This window comes from Syngnathus floridae, chromosome 2, assembly GCF_059516105.1.
Source record: "Syngnathus floridae isolate MCC-2025c chromosome 2, RoL_Sflo_1.0, whole genome shotgun sequence".
NCBI lineage: Eukaryota > Metazoa > Chordata > Actinopteri > Syngnathiformes > Syngnathidae > Syngnathus > Syngnathus floridae.
The window spans coordinates 26,782,849-26,807,102 of record NC_142414.1 but is presented as its reverse complement, the minus strand read 5'-3'; the positions used below and the strand labels follow the sequence as shown (position 1 = coordinate 26,807,102).

General features: G+C 44.1%; 1 protein-coding gene across 1 annotated transcript; it reads right to left on the bottom strand.

Annotated features, from left to right (window-relative positions):
- Nucleotides 1-222: 222 nt before the first annotated feature.
- Nucleotides 223-22,955, bottom strand: epha2b (eph receptor A2 b). Its single transcript, XM_088369805.1, has 17 exons — nt 22,703-22,955; nt 22,082-22,161; nt 20,038-20,686; nt 8,725-8,880; nt 7,699-8,040; nt 7,480-7,610; nt 6,553-6,724; nt 6,385-6,484; nt 5,180-5,235; nt 4,973-5,098; nt 4,337-4,522; nt 4,204-4,265; nt 3,799-4,008; nt 3,569-3,718; nt 3,291-3,484; nt 2,556-2,711; nt 223-1,589 (listed from the first exon to the last, which is right to left on the bottom strand). The coding sequence occupies exons 1-17, from the start codon at nt 22,788-22,790 to the stop codon at nt 1,481-1,483; spliced, it is 2,967 nt and encodes a 988-aa protein (XP_088225931.1). The 5' UTR covers nt 22,791-22,955; the 3' UTR covers nt 223-1,480.
- Nucleotides 22,956-24,254: the final 1,299 nt, after the last annotated feature.

Genomic DNA, 24,254 nt, shown 5'->3' with positions numbered 1-24,254 from the left:
AGTGGCTTCCTTTTTAACTAAAAGCTTGAGGCTAGTTTAATTGCTAACACTTTTAACATTTTTTCAATATTTGTTATGAGCTGCTCATCTTTATCAACTTGATCTTTTTAAGCAGAACTCAATATTTTCTCCACAATGACCCAAATCTCATTACTCTCACTTTGCAGAACTGTCATTCTATGTACATGCAAAAAAAGTTCACATACAAAAAGGCCGACAGCATTGTGTGTCAAAAATCAGGATTCCAGACTTTATTGCTCCACATGTGCATGAAAGCAAACTGAACTTTGAATATTTCAGCTATAAATGCGACACAGATTTTTTTAATGACAGAGCCACCTTCAATTATAATCCAAGCTCAGTGTTTTATCAGGCTGAATAAATAGAAGTAAAAAATAAATAAACTATTAAATACATTTTGAAAAAAAAAAAAAGGAAGGTCTTTGACGAAAGATCATTTTTGGAGAGGAAGCTAAAATGGCTTTGGATAGAAATCATGGAAACTGTACACAATGATCTGTTAAGTGACATCATAATATGTAACACCAAAAGAATCCCTTATCCAAAGCTACATGTATCATCTACAAAAGGATCATTTGAAAAATTCAAGTCAAGAAAAGTGTACATCAGTAACACAATAATTTGCAGTCATCAATTAAAAAACAAAATCAAACAGGCACTTCATTGTCAAAGCATTTCTTCCCCATGTTCTCCACAACAGCACATGAGAATGTGGGTGTAGTTTACAAAAATAGACAAGGCCAAACTATTATTTAGTCGGAAATCATCCTCACCGCGACAAGACTCATCCTCTTGACATCTTTTTTTTTTTTTTTTTTTTTTTAGCATTCTGGCAACGCTTACCCGCTCCATCTTCATTACCGGCAGATCAGATCGAGCGCCTTCTCATTTGCACCATTGCTTTTCATTTTTAAAAGCATAACAAGCCATTTCCTGTCACTTTCTAAAACAAACCAAAACCACAATATTTTCAAAGCAAGTGCTACATTAGAAATTCTTTAATCCCAGTGGTTTGGGTGAATTCCCAAATACAAAGAAAAGTGGATTATTTACAGAGTACCTCATACATAAGCCTCATTTTGCTTACAAGATTATAGCTTAGTTTAGTTTAGGTCATCTCCAGCTACTTTCAGACGTCCTCGCCCGATGAACAGGAAGTGGAAGCTGGGCCCTTCCCTTTCTCCCGCCCCGCCCTCACTGCCACACCTTCTGCGTTTGCTCCATGCATGCGAAGCCATTCCCACGAGTGCTGTTTCTATTTTTTTTTTAAAAACAAGGAATGAGTACTTGAGTCCTTTTGCGTATTTCCTCCATCGCTGGCCGATGTTTGCTGCGAGCGTGAGTACGGGATGTTTGTTTTTGCTCGTGCTGCCCCCTGCGGTATCGCTCCAGCTCAATTGGGGAGTCCAAAGGGGCCTTTCAGCTTCAGTGCTTTGAGTTCAAGTCTCCGTGATGGCGTTCACACTGCAAACACACTCAGCGTGCTGGTCTGGTCCTTCAAGCCCAAAATGCTGTAGGCGATTCTTTTTAAATGGCCAGGCAGCCTCACCCCGATGTTCTTGATGTCCCTGTGACGGAAGCGACATGACATCTTGTGAGCGTTTGCAAGCAAGCCCTCGACTTTTCACGCTCCCGTGCCTTGAAGTCATTAAAGATCCGCTCGCCCTCCGCTCATGTGGAGCGGGGTTAAACGTAACAACATGAAAGGACGACACTTTTCGGGCAAAGCCTTCATTAGCGGCTTTAATGATTTAACAATGATTCACTTGGCTGCCGGTGGCCTTGAGAGTGTTTGCAGATGGAGGCGCGCAATCGCACCATTGGCCACGACAAACACTTGAAAGGATTTTGTCATCTGCTTGGCAATCATTGCAAATCACAGCCACTTGAGATGTGAACGGCGTACAGCAGGCAGGAAAGATGCCGCCTCTTGCGGCTTCCTTTTGGCTGCTCGCCCGCTCGGAAAAACCTCTGGCCCTCATTATAGTCCCCAAACAAGCAGATATGATGTGCTTGACTAAGCCTTTTCTCCAAACGTTTGGGCAATTTCATTCAATTCACTTTAAGTGTTCCCATACATGTGAGAAGATAAGACTTAACTCCTCTTACACCTTCAAATTGTCAAGAATGTTCTCTTCCCTTTCAAAGCCGGGAGCCAGATTCAGTTTGCCCTCAACAGCCAAAAGTGACTTTTTGAGGCTTTGCAAAAGCGCCGCTCAGGGCAAAGTGTGTGGGCAGAGGGATGAGAGAACGAAAAAATGGCGTGACCTCAAAAAAAAAAACACGCCACGTCTTTCTTCGTACTTTTTCCATCACAGGCGTTTGTCAAGTTCTGACTGAGGCTGCCGATGAGAATGACGCCAGCCATTTAGCAGATTCAAGAAACGACTTGGACCAAGTCGGGAACAGATGTCCCGCTGAGAGTAAAAACACACTCTCTCAATAGAACGTATCGAGCAAAAGAAAACACTCCCCCCACGATAATATAAAAGAAATATGTGGCGTCAGCAAACATGAGCGTATGTCCAACTTACTCGTTCTTCATCTGCAGGACTTGATCCATGCTGACGATGCCGGCGCAGCTGAAGTTGTCGCTGTACTGGCTCATTTTGATGGATTCCAGCCACTCGGACACGGACCTGAAGGGCGAGCCGTCTGAACCGCTGACACTGGGCAGGCGGATGGATACGCTGCAACAAGTCAATCCCGTGGTTATTAGAAGAAGGAGAACAAAGCAAATGACTTGAATAACAGTAGAAAAAGACACAAAACCAGTTGGAGCAGTCAGGGGGAAAAGTGACGATTGAGATATGACAAAGTTGGCCTTTTGTCTCTTTTCAGTGTCATAAAAAGAAAAAAAAAAAAAGACCTGGCTTCTTACATACTCACACAGACACACAAAAGACAGTTGACTGTGACATGACTGTTTCTTGACAACACGGTTGTCAAACTGGCTCGTGGGCCAAATGTGGCCTGCAGTGTCATTATATTTGGCCCGTACATGGATACAAAAATTCCAAATTGTCTTCACTTTTACAAAATAGAGATTATTTATTACCATTCATCTTTTTTTTTAAATAATTTATACCCTATGATCCCTGTCCATTTTTGTTAGCTTGCCGCTATCTTCTACTCTTAAAACGGATGGATCAAAAGTAACACCCTGTCCTGGAACTTTTCAGACACACCTCATAAATTGTAGCGACAGTTCATTTTTTTTCCCCTTCCATGTCATGTCATTTGTATGATTTTATTGAAGTAATGCTTACCGTGGATCAAAGTCAGCAATGGTCTTAAGGGAGTCTGGACTCCGTAGGAGTTTGTCCAGCAGGCTGACAATGTCCCCGAAACGCGGCCTCTTGGAGCGATCCTGGAGCCAGCACTGCAGCATGAGCTGGTAAACGGCCGAGGGACAGTCCATGGGCGCCGGTAGCCTGAAAGCCTCGTTGATGGCCTTCATCACCTGCGGACAATTTAGCCCCCCCGCCGTTGATGACTCCAAGCGATGGCTCGACATAAGGTGCGGCTTAAAAGAAAAAAAACTCACTTCGTGATTACTCATGTCCCAGTAGGGCCTTTCGCCAAACGCCATCACCTCCCACATAACGATACCAAAACTCCACACGTCGCTGGCTGACGTGAACTTCCTGTACGCGATTGCCTCCGGAGCTGTCCAGCGAATGGGGATCTTCCCTCCCTGTCAAATCAAAATGCCACTAAACTCTTCCAGACGTGCCTTCAAATCCAAGCCATCCACTGTAGTGTACTTCTACTCACACTGGTGGTGTAGGTCCCCTCGGGATCGTCTTCCAGCACTCGGGATAAACCAAAGTCTGAGACTTTACACTCCAGGTTGTTATTGACCAGGATGTTGCGAGCCGCCAGGTCGCGGTGGACGTAGCTCATGTCAGAGAGGTACTTCATGCCTGCGGCGATGCCACGAAGCATGCCCACGAGCTGGAAGGAGGAAATCTCACCGTCTCGGTCCTGATGGGGAAAAAAAAAAAAAACGTTAACAGATGAAGCAAATTTCTTTTTTTATTTTTAGAAGCGGTATAGAAAATGGATGGAGCTAATTAAAATGGCTGTGGATTATGAAAGTGTAGCATGGAGCTATTTTTGAGTTTTTTGGGCCACCATACATCCCATTTCTCCCACGATTTGAATTGAGTGTGAACTCACCCTGAGATATCTATCCAGTGCTCCGTTTTCCATGTATTCTGTCACAATCATGGCGTGTTTAACTGCACACAAACATAAGAGCATGTTAAGAAACAAGTGAAACCATGTTTGAACTGCAAAAAGTCAAGCTTACATTTGGTGACCACCCCCTCCAGGCGGATGATGTTCTGGTGGGAGAATTGCCCCATGATGGAAGCCTCTCCCAGAAAGTCTTGCCTCTGTTTCTCCGAGTAGCCTGGCTTCAGCGTCTTGATGGCCACGGCCACTTCCTGCCTGCCTGGCACTTTGAGAATACCACGATACACCTCGCCAAACTCTCCTGTCAAACACAACATACGGACGTCTGTGAAAAAAGTTTTATTTGTGTAAAATGGATGCAGGAAAAAAAGAAACCGTGTGTGTGGCTGTTTGGCTCGAGGCTTTCCCGCTGAGGTGTGTTCAAGGTTGAGTGTTGTTAAAGCGGCGGGTGGCCTGTGGTGTGGGAGGTGGGGGAGAAAGGCAGGGAGGGGGTTCGGCCATGGGAACCGACCGGGGTGGGAAGGGGAGAAAAAAAATAAAAAAAAACTCCCACTTGAATAAACATCTCACGCGTGGGAGATGGGGAGGGGCCGATGTATCACAAGAGTCAGCATTACGGGACAGGTAGATTGTTATCTTTACCGAACTAAGCCGCTGTCAGTCGACAAGTCAACTGGTGGAAAAGGTGCTGTGTCAACAGCCCCGCTGGGGATTGCGACATCACTCAGCGTGCTGGCCGACTGTCACTCACCAGCTCCGATGACTTTCTGTTTACTGATGTGGCTGGGGTGGATTTCCGTGGCAAACTTCAGTACGGCTGTGTTGGGGTCCTCGTAGGTGTGCGGGTCCACGTAGGTCTTCAGGGGTTTTAGTTGCTCTAAGGGGTCAGAGGACACCAAGGGTCATGACATGAACGATGTGAGAAGAAAGAAAGATTGTTTTTCTTATTTTCAGGTACCTGAGCTAGAGAAGTATGCGTCTTCCGGTCCTTGTCTGGTGTGAGAATTTCTTTTCCTGAATAAGACACACAAAAGATCACTTTGATTGACCACAAATTGAATGGGAGCTCATTTGAAGATTGGTTTGAACCTCCTGTTAAGTTGATTGACTCAAGGGGTTGTCAAAACAAAAGTCAAAAATAGATAGATAGATAGATAGATAGATAGATAGATAGATAGATAGATAGATAGATAGATAGATAGATAGATAGATAGATAGATAGATAGATAGATAGATAGATAGATAGATAGATAGATAGATAGATAGATAGATAGATAGATAGATAGATAGATAGATAGATAGATAGATAGATAGATAGATAGATAGATAGGTAGATAGATAGATAAACAACCCCTAAAATTCTTTAGGAAATGCTGGTCAGGATGTGGGTGGAATGATGACAAAAATTTACAGAAATAAAAAAATTGGCAAATAACCAAAAATCAATTAGCTGGCCTGGATCCTGAAGGTTCTAGCATTTTTCAGGGGGGGGGGGCAGTGCCCCCACAGCCCACCTCTAATTCGGCCGGTGCCTACAACACCTAAAAAAATATAATTAAATACAGAACGTGCTGGCTTCGTGCTATTCTTTAATTGTTCATATAAAAGGATGGAAAGAAAACCATTGGCTATGAGGGCGGCTAAAATTTGTATTTTTTTTTCTGTGCAAGTATAAAATAAATTCCATCATCTGTCGTTCTGAAAGCTAAGTGTCTGGAGGGGGATGGGGTGCATCTTGTGCTTCCTCATACACCAGGCCCGCCTGCCCGCCCGCCCGCTTTAATATCAATGGCACATAGCAACCTTTGTCACGGCTTTCACAAAGCATCTCTTTGATCAGCGCTAACGATGGGCCGTGTTTGCCGAAGCCATTGATTCAAAGAGGTGACAGAAGGAAGGTGGAGGAAGGTGGACGAGCGCAACCTTCAGACCGCTACGACAACGCTTCAGAGGCCTATCCGTCTTGTCGCCTTTCAAAAAGGCCCCCGACAATGCCGAGTGTAGAACCCGTGAACGTGCAACACTTTGGTTTTGTTCCCTCGAGGGTTGGCACAGATTCAAATAGTTGACAAAAAGGAGGAAAGAAAAGAAGAGGTGACAAGCGATTGAATGCAAAGGCCGTTTGGAGGCCCTGTCCAGGAAGAGGAGCGCTTGCTTACTGACCGTCTGCGGAGGAAGACGACCACCACCAGGATGAACAAGATAGCCGCGCCTGCGACCGGCACGCCGAAAATGAGCCCCGGGTTGGTCTGAGTTAGCGGTTCTGCAAAGACACGTGAATCAAAGACACGCCGCTGCAAAAGGTGTCAAAGCGATTTGAGTGATTCCTACCTGCAGATGAGGTTTCAAACTGTTCCTCCACACTGGAACCTGCGGGACTGCCGTCACTGCCGACGGCCTGCACCCGGAACAGGTAGGCCGTGCCTGGGGCCAGATCGCTGATCTCGACAGAACTCTTCTCCAGGATCAGCACCGTGTAGGTGGTCACATCCAGATTGTCATCCTGAGAGGACACAGTCATTCAAGTAAGCCCGATTTGCTTTCAACAAAGATATCAACATCAGGCCACATTTTGCTTCACAAATGTCTGAAAAATAATTTAAAAGTCAATTTATCTGGCAGATGACACGTGTAGCAGAAAGAATTTTTGGAATTTAGACAAATTTGCAACATTTTTATTTATTGGTAAGTGTTGGTATTATTACGTCTCAATTCATTTATATTAATTGACTAATTAAAATAATTTCTTGGCTTTTAACTGGAAGGAACTTTTTTTTACTCTTCACAAATAATATCAAGTCAAAGATTTTAATTGAATATTTTGTACAGTATCATAGTTTGAGCAGATTTCCCTTAAATTGTTTAAAAAAATATATATTAAATTTAGGGTGGAAATCCGGTTTTATGTTAGCCCATTTTTTCCAAGAATTTTGTTACCATTTACATTTACTCTCATCAACCCCTAGCGTAGTTTCAAAATTCCTCCGCTCAACTTCCCGTGGAAGGTTTCTGGACTTTTTCCCTGCTATATCACAATAAAACTATAGTACATTCTCTTTATCCACTGAAACGTGTCTCAGCTATTTTAAAACCGCAGGGCTTAGTAGTGCAGATTTGAACGCATAAAAAAAAAAAAAAAATCACCTTTATTCTGCATACCTTTGACTTTGATTCATAGAAATTGCAAAGAAATTCTTCACTTGAAAGGACAAATGTGCTGTTGCAATAGTGTGACTTGAAATGTAAGAAGCAAAGCACCTTCTTGCGATAGGTCAGCTTGTAGCGGAAGGGCCGAGGTTGGAAACGAGGTCGGGGGGACACGTCCCAGAAGATGGACAACTTGGTGGCCGTTCTCTCCACCATTCGAACGGAGGTGATTTTGGGGGGTTCTGAGGAAACGGGGGGGACTTTTTCAGTTTTTTTTTTCTAGTTCCAGAAGAAATTATAAGACTACAGAAAGAAAGCATCCCTCCTCACCTGTGTAGTGCAGAGATGTAGTCAGAGCACTGGTGGAAGGCGTTGCAGGACTGGCAAACATGGACACGCCGCTGTGAGCCTCCACGATGAAGGTATAGTTGAGGTGAGCGTCCAGCTCGCTCACTGACACCTTGGTGTCGGTGAGGCCGGAGCTGGATGGGTCGTAGTGGATCTTGTCTCCGCACGGCTGACAGGTGGCGCCCTCGCAGCGTTGGCATTCCACGCTGTACGTCAAATCTGTTCGACCTCCGCTGTCATCTGGCGGGCTCCAGGAAAGCAGGAGTTTTCCAGCCGATAGTTGTGTGGTGGTGGCCATGAGGTCTTTGGGAGCAGAGGGGAGGCCTGCGCATGGGAAGGAAGAATAAGGAAGAGATTCAAATGCTAAACATGGCTTGGCAAAATTAGGGGGCCTTTTACTGCCGGCAGCGTCTACTAAAGTTAGCTATTTACTTGGTTTACTTAATGCTAACAAGTAATCCAAAACGCTATGAAGGTAATGAATTAGCCTTGGTCTCACTTTATTATAAACACAGTACTCATATAGGCATATATTCTTTATCCTCTGCAAAGAAAGATCTAATATTTTGCTGCAGCTAGTGACAATCCGATGCACCACTAGTTGAATGACTGATGCAGATCAAAATGTCACAATTTAACATCTGCCCAGGACACCCGCTTCAGATTGGATCTCATTTCTCGATAAAGAGTTTGTCAAAATAGAAAATGAGCCCTGAAATTTTCCCAAAATGGCTGTCACACAACAAAATTGCCGACTTACTGTGTCCCTTGTTTTTCTTTGTGACCCTTGGAGGAAAAACTTTTTGGAACAAAAAACTACTCTAAAAAAAATAAAAAAATAATTAAACTCTTTTTGGAAAAATTTGTATACATTTTGTATAAGCCTTCATTTTTCTATTTTCGCAAGACTGAGCCAAACAAAACTTTAGCGAGCCGTATTTCCTGTCCCAATACTTATGTCCATATGAGGTCACACTTGTTAAAAAGGAGATCAGGACGTGTCATCACCTGAACAGGGTCCGGTTGGGGGGTCAGTGGGGGCACGAAAGAAGTCGTCCATGCAGGAACAAAATAAAGCCCCGGAGCCCGACCCTTGGGTGTTAGCAGGACACGGCTGACACGCCTCACCGGAAGCTTCCGCTTTGAAGAAGCCGGGCTGACATTCTGCAAAGAAGAAGAAAAAGACATTTGCAAGTGTGACTTGAGGCAAACATTACGTGGGACATACACAAGCCGGTCCGGCTGCCTTGAACATTTCACCACCGTGAACTTTTTACCTCTTGTGTGTGAGACACCAAGCTTCGGTGAACGTTTCATTAGGCAAAGGTCAAAGGTGACAGAGATATGAGAAGGAAAACAGGGGCTGCGCAGTGTGGACTCAAGTCATTACATCTCGCCACGGCTGCAAGACTGCCACCGATACGTCTTGTAACACGGCAAACGGTTGCCTCTCGTAACAAAGGCAACCAGTCGTCCCACATTCCACGGCGGCAAGATGAGTGCCGTGCGAGGCTACAAGCTCCAGTCATGCATCATCCGTGTGAAACTTTCAAATCAATTCCATCTGACGAGGACATCTGTGCTATATGAAACACTGAGCCTGTGTATCAGGGATTGTCAACCGGTGGGCCGTGGCGGTATTGCAAGTGGTCTGCAAAATTGGAAATGGAAAATAATTTATTATTATTATTTATTATTTGATTTATTATTTCAACTTGGTTTATTTCCCAGCAAATTTTGATTTACCCATCCAAATGATGTCAAATGTAGCTGAGAAATAGACAGATGCAAATCAATGGCCTGTATAGGTCTATCCTACTTCGGTGCAAAATAAAATAATATTCCGTCAAAGCATTGGTCCCCGAGTTGCTTCTTGGTTATAATAGTACTAGTCCCTTGGACAAAACCAGTTGAAAGCCAAAAGAACTGCTGGGTTGAAACTTGAATCGACCCAGGAAGTCAAATTGACCCAACTTTGGGTTGCTTTGAGCAAACCAACCCAGCAAATTGAGTCGGTCCCAAATTGGGTTGTTTTTAAACCAGCGTTTTTAGGGGTGTCATGAAAACAAAAACTCGGTAGAGAACATATTGTGACTAAACGAATGATGGTGGTGAAATGACTATTGACTTGTTTGTTTGTTTAATGATTGAGAAATATTTTGTAAACATCTGAAACGCGACTGAATTGTCAAGTTGTGATGAATGAAGGGCACTCAACATTCTGGCACATTCTTCATGCTTTTCAAAGCGTATGGCCCAGATAAGGTGACACTTGTTCTCACACGTTTGGCTTTAGTGGACAGAACTGCAGGTAGCCTGCCTGCCTGCCTGCCCCCGCTGTGCGTCGGCCTGATGAAATATGAACTTAATACGGCGTGAAATGTCCCAGAGTGCCATCCATAAAAAGTGAAAACGACGGGGCCCTCTTTTGGCCGCCGACATTCCGCCCGCCGCCGCCGCCGGCGGCAGCGATGGCGGCCGCTGCTCGTGTCTTCACACCATGGCACGTTCACACCAGCCAGCCAACATACGTTGCCCACTCGTGAGACACGTGGCAGAAAGCTGCAAATGAACGTGAGGACCGTCCGAAAACCGATGAGACCACAAGCTGACTTAAGCCATTGAAATGGACTCATGGCGTGTCTTCCAAACAGCCAGTTTACAGAAGACTTTTGACTCGCCTATCTGCTGCCGTCGCCAGACCATAACGCCAGCAGCAGACGAGCAAGTCGAAAGTCCTCTGTATAAAACACGAGATGACGAGACAAATGTGCAGGACGCCGACTGAACTACAATCAGAGGAGAGGTGAGGTGTCTTTTCAAACGTTTTTTTACAGTGGTGCAAAAAAAACACCTAAAAAAAAAATCATAAAACCTCATCGACTAATCGACATACTGCTTTTCAGTTGCACACCAAAAAATATATACGTATTTATAGAAAACCAAATAAAGCCACCGATTGGCTGAATTTAATCTATTTTTTCCTCCCCAAATTGGAGCTATTGTGAGTTGAAAATCGCATTCCACGACAAGGCTCAAAATTAGCGGTTTTGCATTGCAATTTGCGAGTGAAAATGAGCATTTTGTGTCTTCGAGAGTTATTATAGTTGACTTTCACTGCATGTCCATTTTGATCTGTTTTCATCTACACATTTCTAAATTTTAATTTCACTGGTGAACTTCTGTTCATATGACTGGCCGTACCGCATAAAGTGAGTATAAGATGAACAACAAAAGAAACATTTTGCACCTTGGACAGAAATTTCAAAAATAAAGTTCATGACTGCGAGTGAAATCTTATGAGTCAAAATATAGCTTACCAAAACACACAATTCTTGAATAACATTTCCAGTGCGATACCTGAATGCTAAAATATTGGATAGCTATAGCATGACATAAAAACTCCTTTATATTGTCATTTTTATTGTTTAATAAAACCTATGTGCCTGGTGTAAAAAAAAAAAAAAATCTCAATTACCCAATTGCTCCTCAAATCAAAAATATGACTCAAGCCTCAATTGTATCTAGAAGGCAGAAAAGAGAGCAACCACTCTGCATCATATCAATTGACTCCTTGACGTAGAACAGACGAGCTCCTGGTGAAGTAGTACATTAACTCAAAGGGCGGACACAGGAACAAAAAAAAGACTAGTTTGCGTGAAAAGAATGCGCCGGCGTGTCACTCAAGCCTCCCCATAAGACAGAAGCTCCTCTCTGCCTCGGCCAGCTGCTTCTCTACTTATTAACCGGGCCAAGAGAGGTGCCCTGGCAGAAGCTGAGACTCCCGCCGAGGATTGACAGAAAGAAAGAAAGAAAGAAAGACACAGGGCAGACCTGACTCGCTCGCTCGCTCGCTCGGGCTTTTGAGAAGGCAAAGCAGCTGCTGCCCCGCAAGTGGCATTCATAGCTCTACCTCTCCACACTCGTAATCCCCAAATTCCTTCCTCCCCTCTCCCCAGCTAAGCCATTAACGTTGCTATTCACCGGCAAGCAGCAGGCGAGGAGAATGCCACGCCATTCAAGTGCTAAGAGAGGAGGGAAAAAGCCTTGCGGATGGGTGGATGGATGGATGGGAGTTGCCCAAACGCCACATGGCAAGTGAAAAAAAGAAAGAAAAAACGACAGGCTGGCTTTTCTGTCTGCAATGCATCTCGAGCGACCTTCCAGTCACATGGAGATGCATTCCAGTGAACAGTGCGCAACTGGAGGTCCCAACCATAACAAGCCGCACGGCTACACTTTCAGTTCCTTTCCCTTGTTGACTTTGTTGTCTCCACGAGGAGGGATTCAATGTTGTCAAGAAATAAACGACAGAAATGAAACCAAACACAAAAACAAACTTATTTTTTTCTTCAGCTGACAAGAAAAAGCTAAAGCTGATATCAAAGATTCAGATTTGTCATAATTTGCACGTAGACTACCTTTGATAGTAATCACGTTCAAAAAAAGGCAAATAGATTTTACGGATGAACTTAAGTGCTTCAGTGCTTTTCTTTTTCTCACAACTTTGTTCTCGAAAAAGTAGCTGAATGGCAAAATTGAGATGATGCATCCATGAATGAACTAATTCTGTCTTTTTGTGACTCGCCCTTGCAATGGCTCTCAGTCTCAACTTGCAGACAATACTTTGCCGTTCAACCTGTGCTAAAATGTTTTTTTTTTAAGCCTCGTAACAACGACGTATTGTTGATCTATTGTTAACGGGGTTTGATTTTGTACCGGTTCACACTGGATCCTTTTCACTGCTGAGCTTTTAAATACGCAAGGTGTGACTGACTGCAAGGTGTGGTGAAGCTAAACAATATAATGTTCAGTCAAGGTAAATACGGCTTGAACGGAGACTGAACGTTCCCAAATGGAAGCCGCAGAGCTGCTAGGACATGATGACAGAGTAGAATGAGAAGCTGTATCAATCTGGAAGTTTTTTTTTTTTTCCCCCAAAAAAATCCACCAGACCAAATAAACATTTTATGCAAGTATTGCCGGACTAAAGTAGCAACATGAGCAATTTGCTCCACCACCTTAGCCGCAAGCTTGTCTTGGAATATCAAGAATGTATGAGGCAAGCAAAAGAAATGCCGAGACATATGTCTCTTCAACACGCGTTTGCTAGCTTCTCAGCTACGCTAATCAAAACACTTGCTAGCTTCTCAGTTACGCTAATCCAAACACTCCAGCAATCAGATTTTAACAGCAGTGTTTGTGGTTTTAAATACGTGTTCTTACTAACTACGTTGTCTATCCAAGCCCTTTTTGAGCAGGAGATGACCACTGAGTTGTTTACCAAGAGGATAGTTGGGCAACAGTCGGCGTAGAAGGCGGATTGTTTCGGGGACATGACAGGAAGCAGGAAGCGTGAGTTTGACGCAGCGCTTCCTTCCTTCCTTCCTTCCTCAAGGATTCAATGAAAGTAAGAAAACACCGTAAGCGTGACCAAGAAGCGGCAGCCTTGAGTCTAGCTGGCGACAACACAAAATGAAAGACTCCAGATATGACCGTGAACAAAAGCCTTTTTAAAAGACTCCAAACATGTGATGAACTTAAGGCACCCATTTTCCCCGCTCAGCGCTCCAAACTTGAAGTGCTGTTTGTCATTTGAGAGGCCTCCGCCAACTTCCAGCCGCTCTGTTTGTTTATTGAAGCTGAGTGCAAGGGGCCTGTTACATTCTGGGAGCCCCCCCCCCTCCGCCCCATCTAGTCCAGGAGCTGGAGCCACGACGTGCCCCTCCCGGTCGGTGCGTCTGCACAAGTTAAGATGGATGAGATGGTGACAGTGATGAATGCGTGCTCGGATAGATGGATGAATGGCTAACATGGAGACTTGACAGGGCGAATTGCCCCCGAGACCTGAGGCCTAAGTGGTAGGGGTTTGGGGGGGCACAATGGAGTTTGGCAGTAAGGTCATGTGTGCCTGAGGGCAGCAGCGAGTTAAAGTGTGCGTGGCTTCCCGAAACTCACCGGCCAAGTCAAACAAAATCATGTTAGCAGCGAGGAGGGAAGGAACGGGTAGAAGTATTGCCAAGGAACACAAAAACATACTGAATGAATGAGAACAAATAAATGTGTAAATCATTATCCGTGACTTTTCCGTTTTTCGGCTACTTGACTATGACGGCAATATGTCATGTCATTCGGCTTCGATGCAGGGTGACAACACGTCATTAGCATTCTGAACAATGGGGGGGTCTGTTGGGGGAGCTTGCGTGAGGTAAAAGGTGGTGGTAGGTAGGTAGAGGACGGCGGAAGCGCGTGCATGAAAGGGGGTCGGCCGGTCGGCCATTAGCCAAAAGGATTAGCAGCTGTGAGGGCATTACATCTGTTTCACAATTGCACTCGGGCTTTCATGTGGCTGTTAACAAATACAATCCATTCTTTTCTCCTCTCGGACCACCGGCAACAGGGGATGGATGGGATCCACCCGGTGAAAAGATCTTCTGAAGTCAAGTCGCCTTTGAAGCGGACTAAACAATAGGATGACCGGCTTAAAGCTTGACTTTTTAACTTGCGTGGAAATTTGACGAAAATGGTCCAAAAATAAATTGTCATTGTGAAACTAACAAGCATGGTCAAGCTATTGCAACTTGTCTGGGGTAAATCAAACCGGACGGGGTGAAAACAGAGTAAGACGAGAAGCCTCTTCTGGGAGTTTTGGAGGGTACCAAGACTTGGAAAAGGAAGTATCTGCAAAAGTTGCAGGGTCATGTTAATATATTAATATATGAGAGATGAATAATTTGAACCAGCTACCAGCTTGTTTTAAAATGATCAAATCAAAAGTCCACCAAGCAATGGCTCAAACTGCAAAGACTTGTGAGTTAGGGAACATAGCGCCACCTACAGTTGTGGAGGCTGACTGTTTGGATTGTATACCGGGAAAACACAGTCAAAATAACAGTAATAATGACCAACAGTAAATCTGGAAAAACTTGACAGTACTCCTATTGAATATTATCAATGGTTACTTTTCCATTTTTCATAACAAAGTGGCTTTTCAATGTTGTTTGTCTAAGCGCTTCGACAAGCTTGTTGGCAATCATTTTCCAAAATGATGTATGGCAGACAACACGTTATAACTTGTACATGGAATGCAGCGACGGCGTCGGTGCTGAAGAAAGCAACTTTGGTATTAAGATTTAAATGACAAGGAGCCTTGCTTATTTGGCAAAGTCAACAAGCAGAATAGCCAGGTGGCAAACACAGCAACTTTTTCCCCCCCCGATGCTCTCGACTTCCTGGTGAAATGCACCAATAAAAAAAATCTATGAAAGTGGCTGAGTGCGGCTAGGCCACAATAGAAAGCTCTGAGCCAAACGGGTCGGGGAGTCAACCAGGGATTAGGTGGCCTCCGGTTTCCGCTCGTCCTGTTGGCAGGGACGGACGGACGGACGGGTGGCTGGCTGTTGTCAGATGAGGAGATGAATGACACACTGGGAAGGAAAGTGCTGAGCTCACCTCGCACAACAGAAGAACACAATACGCTTCACATTGTAGTGACGCCCCCCGCCCCGACCCGCCCCGCCCCCCCCACCAGGCTACACCACCACAAACACACACCCATACACATACCATTCCCAAGTTCCCTTCTACCAGAAAAACACAGCCAATAACAATTTGTACTCGTTAAACCACATCTATACATCTCGCAAAAATCCACTTTGTTCTATACGGAAAAACACACAAACCCAACAAAGCTCGTGAAACCTCAGCTCACACATCAGAGGAAGTTGGGGTTTTTGTGTGTAATTTTATATATGTTTACACCAATTTTCTTTTGGCTGGACTGCTTGCAGTTATGGGTGCTTGATTTCTTTTTTTTTGTCCAATCAAATTTCAGCCTCTCCGTGTTGCCATGTCAGTCTAATCTGCCCAGAGCCTTCACAATCAGTAGAACTGGCTGATGTAATTTAAACTAAATTAGCAATTGTGCTGTTTTTTTAAATTAAATTGATTAATTTTTGTCTTCACATGTAATATATGTCAATGTGGTGATTTTTTAATTTTTTTTTTTTTAAATTATGACAAAAATTAGATCTGGTGAAAAATGTTATGATGCAAATATTTTTAAGTGGGCTGCATGCTCCTTTGGCAAAGGTATTTTATAAAAAAATTTAATTGCAAATCTTAGCGCCATATTTGGAAAAAGAACTAATAAAGCAATTGTTTATACTGAGGAATACGAGATAAGATAGCAACAAACACCAAAGAGTCGATATATCGTCAGCCAATCATAAACTATGTGTCAAGCACCTACTCGCTCACTCTGGAACATTTTTGACTTAATCCGTAACTGTGGAACAAATCGAGTCAAGTGCCTGTAACAAAATATGGACAAATCAGAACACATGGCAACTCTGGTTGATAAAGCGTTCATGACGCTCTAAACCAGGAACAGAGAGACAATTTCCCATGGGGGGGAAAAAACTGTTTTCAAATTGAGCTCATCGGTCCTCTGTTGTGGGTTCATAGCATAGCATCAAATACATTTTTTCCGATCTTAGTCATGCAGGTGCACCTTGCTCTGTCACGCTAGAGCTCCAAATGATTACACAACTGAACTAACTAGAAAGCAACAAAAAAAGCACCAGTTTACAGCATTTCCTGTTGGCTTGTGTACAGCTTTGTTTCACTTCTCTTGTCAAAACATGACATGAATTGAAAGCGCTCATTATCATCCACCCACATTATTTAAGGAACTCCCTCGCCCGTCGGCCAGATTCCACTTTGGCACCAAATCTGAAGAAACTGTGCTTATATATACAAAAAAAGAAAAAGCACCTCCATCGAGATGACCAGCGCCATGACAGAAATCTCAATTTTTCGACATGTGACATCCACCACAGGTCAACAAAATCCAATTGGCCATGTTCACGCCTGAGCAGATAAAGTGAAATGGTGTAAGACTTTGGTCTTATACCGTTAAGGGGATTACAAATACACAGTTGGGACAAAGCAGGAAGAAAAATAAATAAATAAAATGGCCGTGAATCACCACACCTGCTTTTATCAGGATGTTTCAAAACACATTTCCTCGCTTAAATTCCACACTTATCACAGGACAAAAACAAAAAAGCTCAAGAGGAAGTTCACTCGAACATAATGGCACTTAGTAGTCAAGCTATTTAAATGCTCAATTAACTTTATGAACTGTCACAAAAGTCTCAAAATGGAACTGAAATACATGAAAACGCAACGGCTGGCACAAGAAGCCAACAAAGCGAGAGCCATTCATACTTTCATTCAGTGCTCCTTCTTGCCTAACAATTGGACTCAGACAAGATTAGAAGTAAACCTCTTTGGTCATAAAAAGTTGGTCAATACTGGCTAACAACCGTGGGAGAAAAACATGAAGTAGCAGCCAACCAAATTCAAACTTAATAGAAGCAACACAAGTGTTGAGTCGTGACTTTATGAAACGCAAATACTTTGGATCAAACTATTTAGACAAAATGTAAAATATAAATCAGATTTCTACTACAATTGCAAGATTCCAGCCATTTTCAAGGATGGAAACTGGAATCAGTCACATCACATCATTTTTATGCTTCACTGTGCGAGCCAAAATTTGTGAGTACAAAGAAGTGAGTGAGCTTCAGACACACCGCAACTCATTTTGTATAAACGTCTGCTTGTGACAAAACAATACGATTATTTTTCGACTTGAATACGATACCTTTCCATTAAATTACCCTCAATCCCAGTTAATTCACATAATTGCCATGGAAAGTGTCCAATTGAGAACATTTCCTAATTTCCGGGGATTTGGCATTAAATATCTACCCCTCTATAACCCCAATTTCAGAAGTCCTCTAAATGTTCCCATCAGGTCTGCTGCACAAGTGATGTTCAAACACCGCTGGTGTCATATTCAGGACTCCTGCACCCCGGCCACAAAATAACCAGCAAACTTTGTTTGGCTGCTTGTTAGCCTTAGGCGCCAGCGCATGTCTTTGCGTTAAACACTTCAAAATAAGGATGGGAATATGCAGAGATGACTCGGGGGGGGGGCACACAAAACCAGTAGTTACTCAAACACACCCAAGTCAATTACTAGCTATTCACATCTTTCACCGCACAAGTCAAACTTTGTCGTTGCGTCATCCGAGGATGAGCGTGGAGACTTGAGACTGAGTGGAAAATTAGGAGATGCAGAAAATAGTTTACAGGAACTTTCTGGTGAGACCAATAATCACTTTACTGGAAGGCTCCGACTCATCCGGGATGCTAATTCTGCGCTCGGCGGTCCAAATAGTTCTCATCGTGTGTTCCAGAATAAAAACCTTGACCGGGGATTAAGTGTGATGAGGCTGATGAGCCGAGGACCCGGAGGGCTAAACGCAATCCCAAAGTCCAGCAGCCAAGGCCGTCCGTCCATGTGCCAGCTCACAAATGATAAGGGATTTTATTGTAGCACGAAGGATTATGGGTAAGGAAAGTCATGATAGGAAATGAAGAAAGAGTGTTGGCCAATCAAATGAGTGCACAGTGGTGCCTTGAGATGGAAATTTTGTCGCTAGGCGGAATCATTTTACATCTTTTAATTGACTTTGAAATACATGTTTGAAAAAACAATCAGATGTATTACTCTTTGTTTATTGTGACGATAAGATCGGGCTGCCGAGTTTAAAAGCTAAACATTTGTGAGGAGCGTTAATAAACATTTAGTCAACGTCTGATTTATCTACATTGTGGCGGTCACGGATTGGAAGAGCCAAAATAAGCCGCGTGTTTTCATTCCAAACAATTTTGCTGACAGACGTAAGTTACAGTTCATAAAAAGCGATAAATTCCTCGGCAGTCGATCGGTGGACTTGATCATCCCACCGAGAAAGATTTCCTATCGAGCAAACGCGCGCTTGAGCCATCTTCAAACGTTTGAAGAGCTGACGGAGAGCACGAGCAGACATTTCCACGCTCATCTCCAACTTCCTGTGTGCGTCTCGGAGCTCCCATTTGACTTCATCTTGGATCTGCGGCATTGATTCATTTTTATGGGAGGTCTTGACCCCACATCGACACCCCCCCCCCACACACACACCATTACCACCGAGCGCTGCCTGGGAAGGAGTACTGCTCTCCGGCAAACGGATGAGGAATGCACTGGGGAGGTGAGTGGGAAACACAGCGCCTCATTGTTCTCCTACCTTTACATTCCAGTCTGTTTTAAAATCACAGCCCTCCTCTAAATACAACCTCTTGCTCACTTTGGTCAAGTTCTGCTCTCATTCCGACACGCCGCCGCTGCCTCCTCCCTCCCTCATCCCACCTGGCAGCTAAAAATGATAGTAAACTTGAGCATTTTTATGCCAAACTAAGTGTGAATCTATTCGAGGGATGCAGGATTTACGAGGCGAGGTTTTCGAGAAAAGGAATCATTTGGACTAATGGGAGTCATGAGGTGTTTAGTCATCTGAATAGGCCTGTCGGTGCATGCAGTTGCGCAACACACCTGAAAGCAGCGGCCCACGCCAGGGATGGAAATAGGCTTTCACGCTGCACACTTGAAAATGAGACAGTTTCGTTTTTGCAGTCCAAACTGGCAGTTGCGGTTGTTAGAATTTGACTGGAGCGTAGTTCGGTTCAGAAACCAGAGAACATTCCCCATTGAAAGAAACTGAAATGTCATTCATCCGTTCCAGTCACTAAAAAGAACACTAATGTAAGTAAACTGGTGTATGGTAAACCTCGCTCCAATACCCATTCCTGGCCCATGGGCTCCTATTTTGCAATTTTTTCATGTGAAGGTGGGAATGTAATTCCACTTTTGATTACTAGATGGCGACCCACGATCGAAATATTTTACGATAAGACTTATTTTTGCTGAAGAGATTAGAAAGGTTATTGAATGTCTCTATCATCCTGCTTTTTCGGCCTACAGAAAGCAATAGTAGATTCATTTTATATGGTACAGTTTGGGCATTGTTATTGATCTTATTTTTTGGGTTCAATATTTTAGTCTTATTTTTCTTGCTCTCCCTCAAAATAAATATTTTCTGAATGCGTTTGTATTACTATAAAGTGCATTTGAAGATCCTAAAATAGACTTCAGTCATCCAAGAACTTGCACTTGGATGAAAGTTTGTCGAGGGCAGAAGGCACGCACATCCTCATTGTCAGCTTGTGCTGCCAGGTCAAGGATGATGTTGGAACACGTCGCATTCCTTCCATTGCGGAGGAGCCGAGGGGGGAATTCCACCGAGCGACGCTAATAACGCCCATGACAAACATACGCGGCAAATGACGCTTTCGCAACCCAAATAAACAGTCAAGCCAAATGGTCAGCTCAAAGAGACGGACGGACAGCATCCGGAGACGAGCGCTTACCTTGACACACGTCTTGGATTTTCTCATGGCCGGCTTTGCACTGGCACTGTCCGACGGGCACCACCCATTCTCCATCCACGGTGCAGTAGACGCGAGGAAGCTCCTCGCTGACGGCGTTATCCACGCATATCCCGTTCACCTCCCTCAGGGCCTGGTTCTCGCCGCCGGCCACCGTTTCGGGGAAGGAGGCCAGGCTCATCACTGTGGCGGGGCACGTTTTGTAGAAAACCCGGACCGACAGAAGAGCCACGCAGGCGCCGATGTCTTGAAAGGCCAAGTAGAAGCCTTTCCGAGAGAGGTTCTCCACCACCCGCGTTTCCGTGTTGATGTGCAGCTCGTTCTTGCTGGTGATCTCGTCCGGAGCGATGGTGGCCACTTTCTTGAACTGACCCTTGCGGAAGGTGGTGCCCACGTCCACGTCCGACTCGGAAGTGAAGAGGTTGAAGGTTTCCTTGCAGGTCATGGAGGCGCCGTCGAAGGAGTTGCAGTCGCGTACGATGAACTGGAGCTCCACCAAGACCCGCGAGGCGGACGCTCGCCGTTGGATGAAGGTGGTGCGCAGCCAGTTGTCTTGCTCGCGTTCGCCGACGTTGCAAACAGAGTACGCGTAAAACTGAGAGCCGTTCAGGGTCTTTTGAGCCACCTCCCACTGGAAGACAACGAAGAGAGTTTAGAGGTGATGAACACTTTTTTAACTGACTAGATTGGTCCATCTTTTAATCAAATTGGTGATCTTTTTAAAACCGATCGATGATCAGATCCAAAAATCCTGATCGTAAAGCCTAATCCACACATTTCATTTTAGATACTAATCCGGACTCAATTTCTCAAAATGGCGACCATTCAATGTTGAACCGCTGTGACAAAATCATGTCACAGACATGTTAAGACACCTGGGAATGGTTTTAAATTGCGGAAGAAAAAAAAAATCACAATATGTCCCCTTTAAGCAGCTGCCAAGACGTGTTTCCATAGCAGAGGTCAATTTTGTTCCACCTCTGATGTCACGCCAGCGCCTCAATTACGATTACACCCGTTTCCATGACAAACACTAATTTGGAGGTGTGGATCGGATTCCTACTTTAGTATGACTTACAGCGTACCACGCATACAATGGTTCAATCACGACAGGCTAAACCTGGATCTCATTTCCTTCACAGCGGTAATTAGCGTCACGGCGACACGCAAAAGTGAATAGCGTTCATTCATTTTGCTCCAACGCGAATCCTCTGCCGAAGCAAAGCAGCGTGAGAAAGCTCAGCGAGATCCCACAATATTTCCAGTCACTTTTCCGACGCCGCTTACACTGTACACTAAAAGTTGCCACAAATATTTCTGGAAAAGCCGCAACATGTTTGAACACAGTCTTGGCTGGAGGAACAACTAGCCCCACGGGGCTTTTTAAAGGCAAGCTAGGTATGCAATTTGTGTACACAAAGTTGCTGCGTAAAATGTGTGCGAGCACTCCTGGTATACAAAGTGGAATAAAAACAGCATTTAAAGAAGGACCACACATTTGGAGTCATTTTGGACCGCTCAATTAGTGTGAAACCACCTTTATGAAAAAGGACAAACACGCCTCTTCTACTGTATAATAAGCACGACACTGTGCGGAACAACAAAGACAATTTTCATTTTCCGTGACACATTTTGAAGCGGTATTTGTGAGCATTAAAAAAAAAAAAAAAAAAGAGGCCGGCCCGAAAAAGCTAATTGCTTGCTAACGTACAATTGCGCAGGCCGAGCCTCCAAACCGCAAGAAGCCACAAGTATTCCCAGTTCAGGAGGAGCTGCTATTCTGTCTGCCTCCGCTTTGGCAGAGCCCAGACATGCTCGGCGGGTGACTTCAATCCCTTTCCCTCTGGTGAGCCCGGCCAACAAGTGGCACATTTGACACAAAAGGCCCCGACCTTTTCGCCAGCTCGCCGCACGAGTCAAATGGTGAAATATTTCACACAAGCCAGGCTTGGCCCTTCCTGTGCAAAGTCTCCGTGCGGGCAAATTCCAAGTGTGTAAAACGTGTGTGTGCGAAAGCGATACTCACCCCGGGCTTGTCTCCTTGCTCGAAAGGCCAAGTCAACCAGCCCAGCTCACCTCCTGTGGCCTTCATGTCCAAAAGCACCTCTGTGGATGGAGGGAGACACCCACACAATGTCATCATGTGTTGTAAACTTGGATAAGTGTCGGTCTTTTTTTTTTTTATTGCGGGTCACATCGCAGTTACGGTTTCCCTCAGAAGGCCTTTAAAATTGTGAAGATCATAAAGTATGGTCACAAATGGGCCTTTTATCAGGTTGTCGTGAATATAAAAAGACTTTTCAAATCAGTGGTTAGAGAAAATAATGCAGGTATTTAGCTATGAATATTATTGTTCAATTGAAGGGAAAATGTAATAGATGTAAAATATAGAGAAAATTGGCAGTTTGGGAGCAGAATTTACGTCAAAATTGAATCAAAATTCAATTTAAATATATTTCTTTTTTTGTCCACTCGTACAAAATATAAAAAACACGCTAATCGTCAATTACAAAATAAAATGAATGTTGAGATGAACTATTATCACAGACGATTCAAGTGTTCTTAAACGCTGAAACTTTCTTGTACGTACTCCGCGTGTTCGACTCTGGGGAAAGTTTGAACTTTGAAGAAGGACGTGACAACTCACCTTCTTTGCTTTGCAGGGTGACGAGGATGCCATTAATGAGGACGTAGGTGAATATTAACAACGGTCGGACTCCTGTGATAAATTCCATTTGCTCCACTTGCTCGCTCGCTCCCTCGCTCCTTTTGCGCTCCTGAGCTGCGACTGACTGACTGACTGACCGACTGTGGAGCGCCGCTCTGCATACACACTCACTCACATGCACGCGCACACACTCATTCACAAAGCAGGAACGCCTGCATGCTGGAATGTGCGCGTGGGTGCGTGGGAGGAGGAGGAGGAGGGAGGGGAGGGAGGGGGGAGGAGGAAAACTCCTCCTGAGAAACCTTTGCCGCTGCTGCATTCAAGAACCGTCGGGAATTTTAAGTCACTACGTTCAAAAGAAAGTGGCACAGAAGTAGAGGTGGCCAAACGTTTTGTGGTTGATATTTAAAACCACAGGTCACCCAGATCATTTGTAGATGAAGTTTAAAAAAAAGTTCAAATGGTTGATAACTTTAAAAAAATACTCTTTTCAATAAAAAAGTTATTAATTCTTTTTTTTACAGTTCAAATGCGTTTGTAAAATAGTTAATTCTTTAAAAAAAATGCGCTTTTCAATGTAGTTATCATGGGGGGGTCTAAGTAATTATCCATCCATCTTCAACACCGCTTCATTAGGGTCACGGGGTCATAGCGAGCCGAGCGCAGCTGACCAAAGAATAGAATAGTAAAAGATGAGTGCTACTGTGGCCAACTGGTTAGCACATCTGCCTCGCAGTTCAGAGGTCATTGGTTTGAAAACAGACTCTCTCCTTCCACTGTGGAGTTTGGATCTGCTGCTGCTTGTGTGAGTTTTCTCCGTGCACCCCGTCTTCCTCTCACATGCATCTTAGGGTTCATTGAAAACGTTTGAGTTGTCCATATGTGCCCTGTGATTGGCTGGTGACCAGTCCAAGGTGTCGTCCTGCCTCATGTCTGTTGATACAACAAAGGTGGGGCACAATTCCAAATTCGGACCTTTCAAAAATTGGACAAAAAATATTATATTATTATATCATTATTTTATTTTCTGTAGAGGTCGAACAGCGTCCTGAGTATCTTACAAAAGAGAGTACAGCACAACCACTGTTATAAATATCATATTTCCATGCTACAGCAAGTAAAGCAATGACACTTTGCAACAATGTAATCTTGTAAATTTACTGTCCCCTCAAAATAACTCAACACGCTGCCATTATTGTCTAAAGTGCTGGCAACCAAAAAACGACTATATCCCTACGAGAATTGTGCAGTTGCTCATGTGGGATTCATGGTGATCTACTACAAAAACAATAACAACACTTTCTTCTTTTTTTCCTGTCCCAGTTGCCCTGCGTCTCCTTGCTGACTCTTACAGGTCAGTCCTGGTACTACAACAGACAACCGATTGGTTCATATGGTATGAAATCACCATGAAAGGCCCTGCTGATGAATGAAAAATGGTAATGAGGTGGAAAGCACAGCATTCCAAGGATACCTCGTGTATTATGACTCAGTCCCCCACCCTTCCTTCTTGCGGCTGAAGTGAGGAACA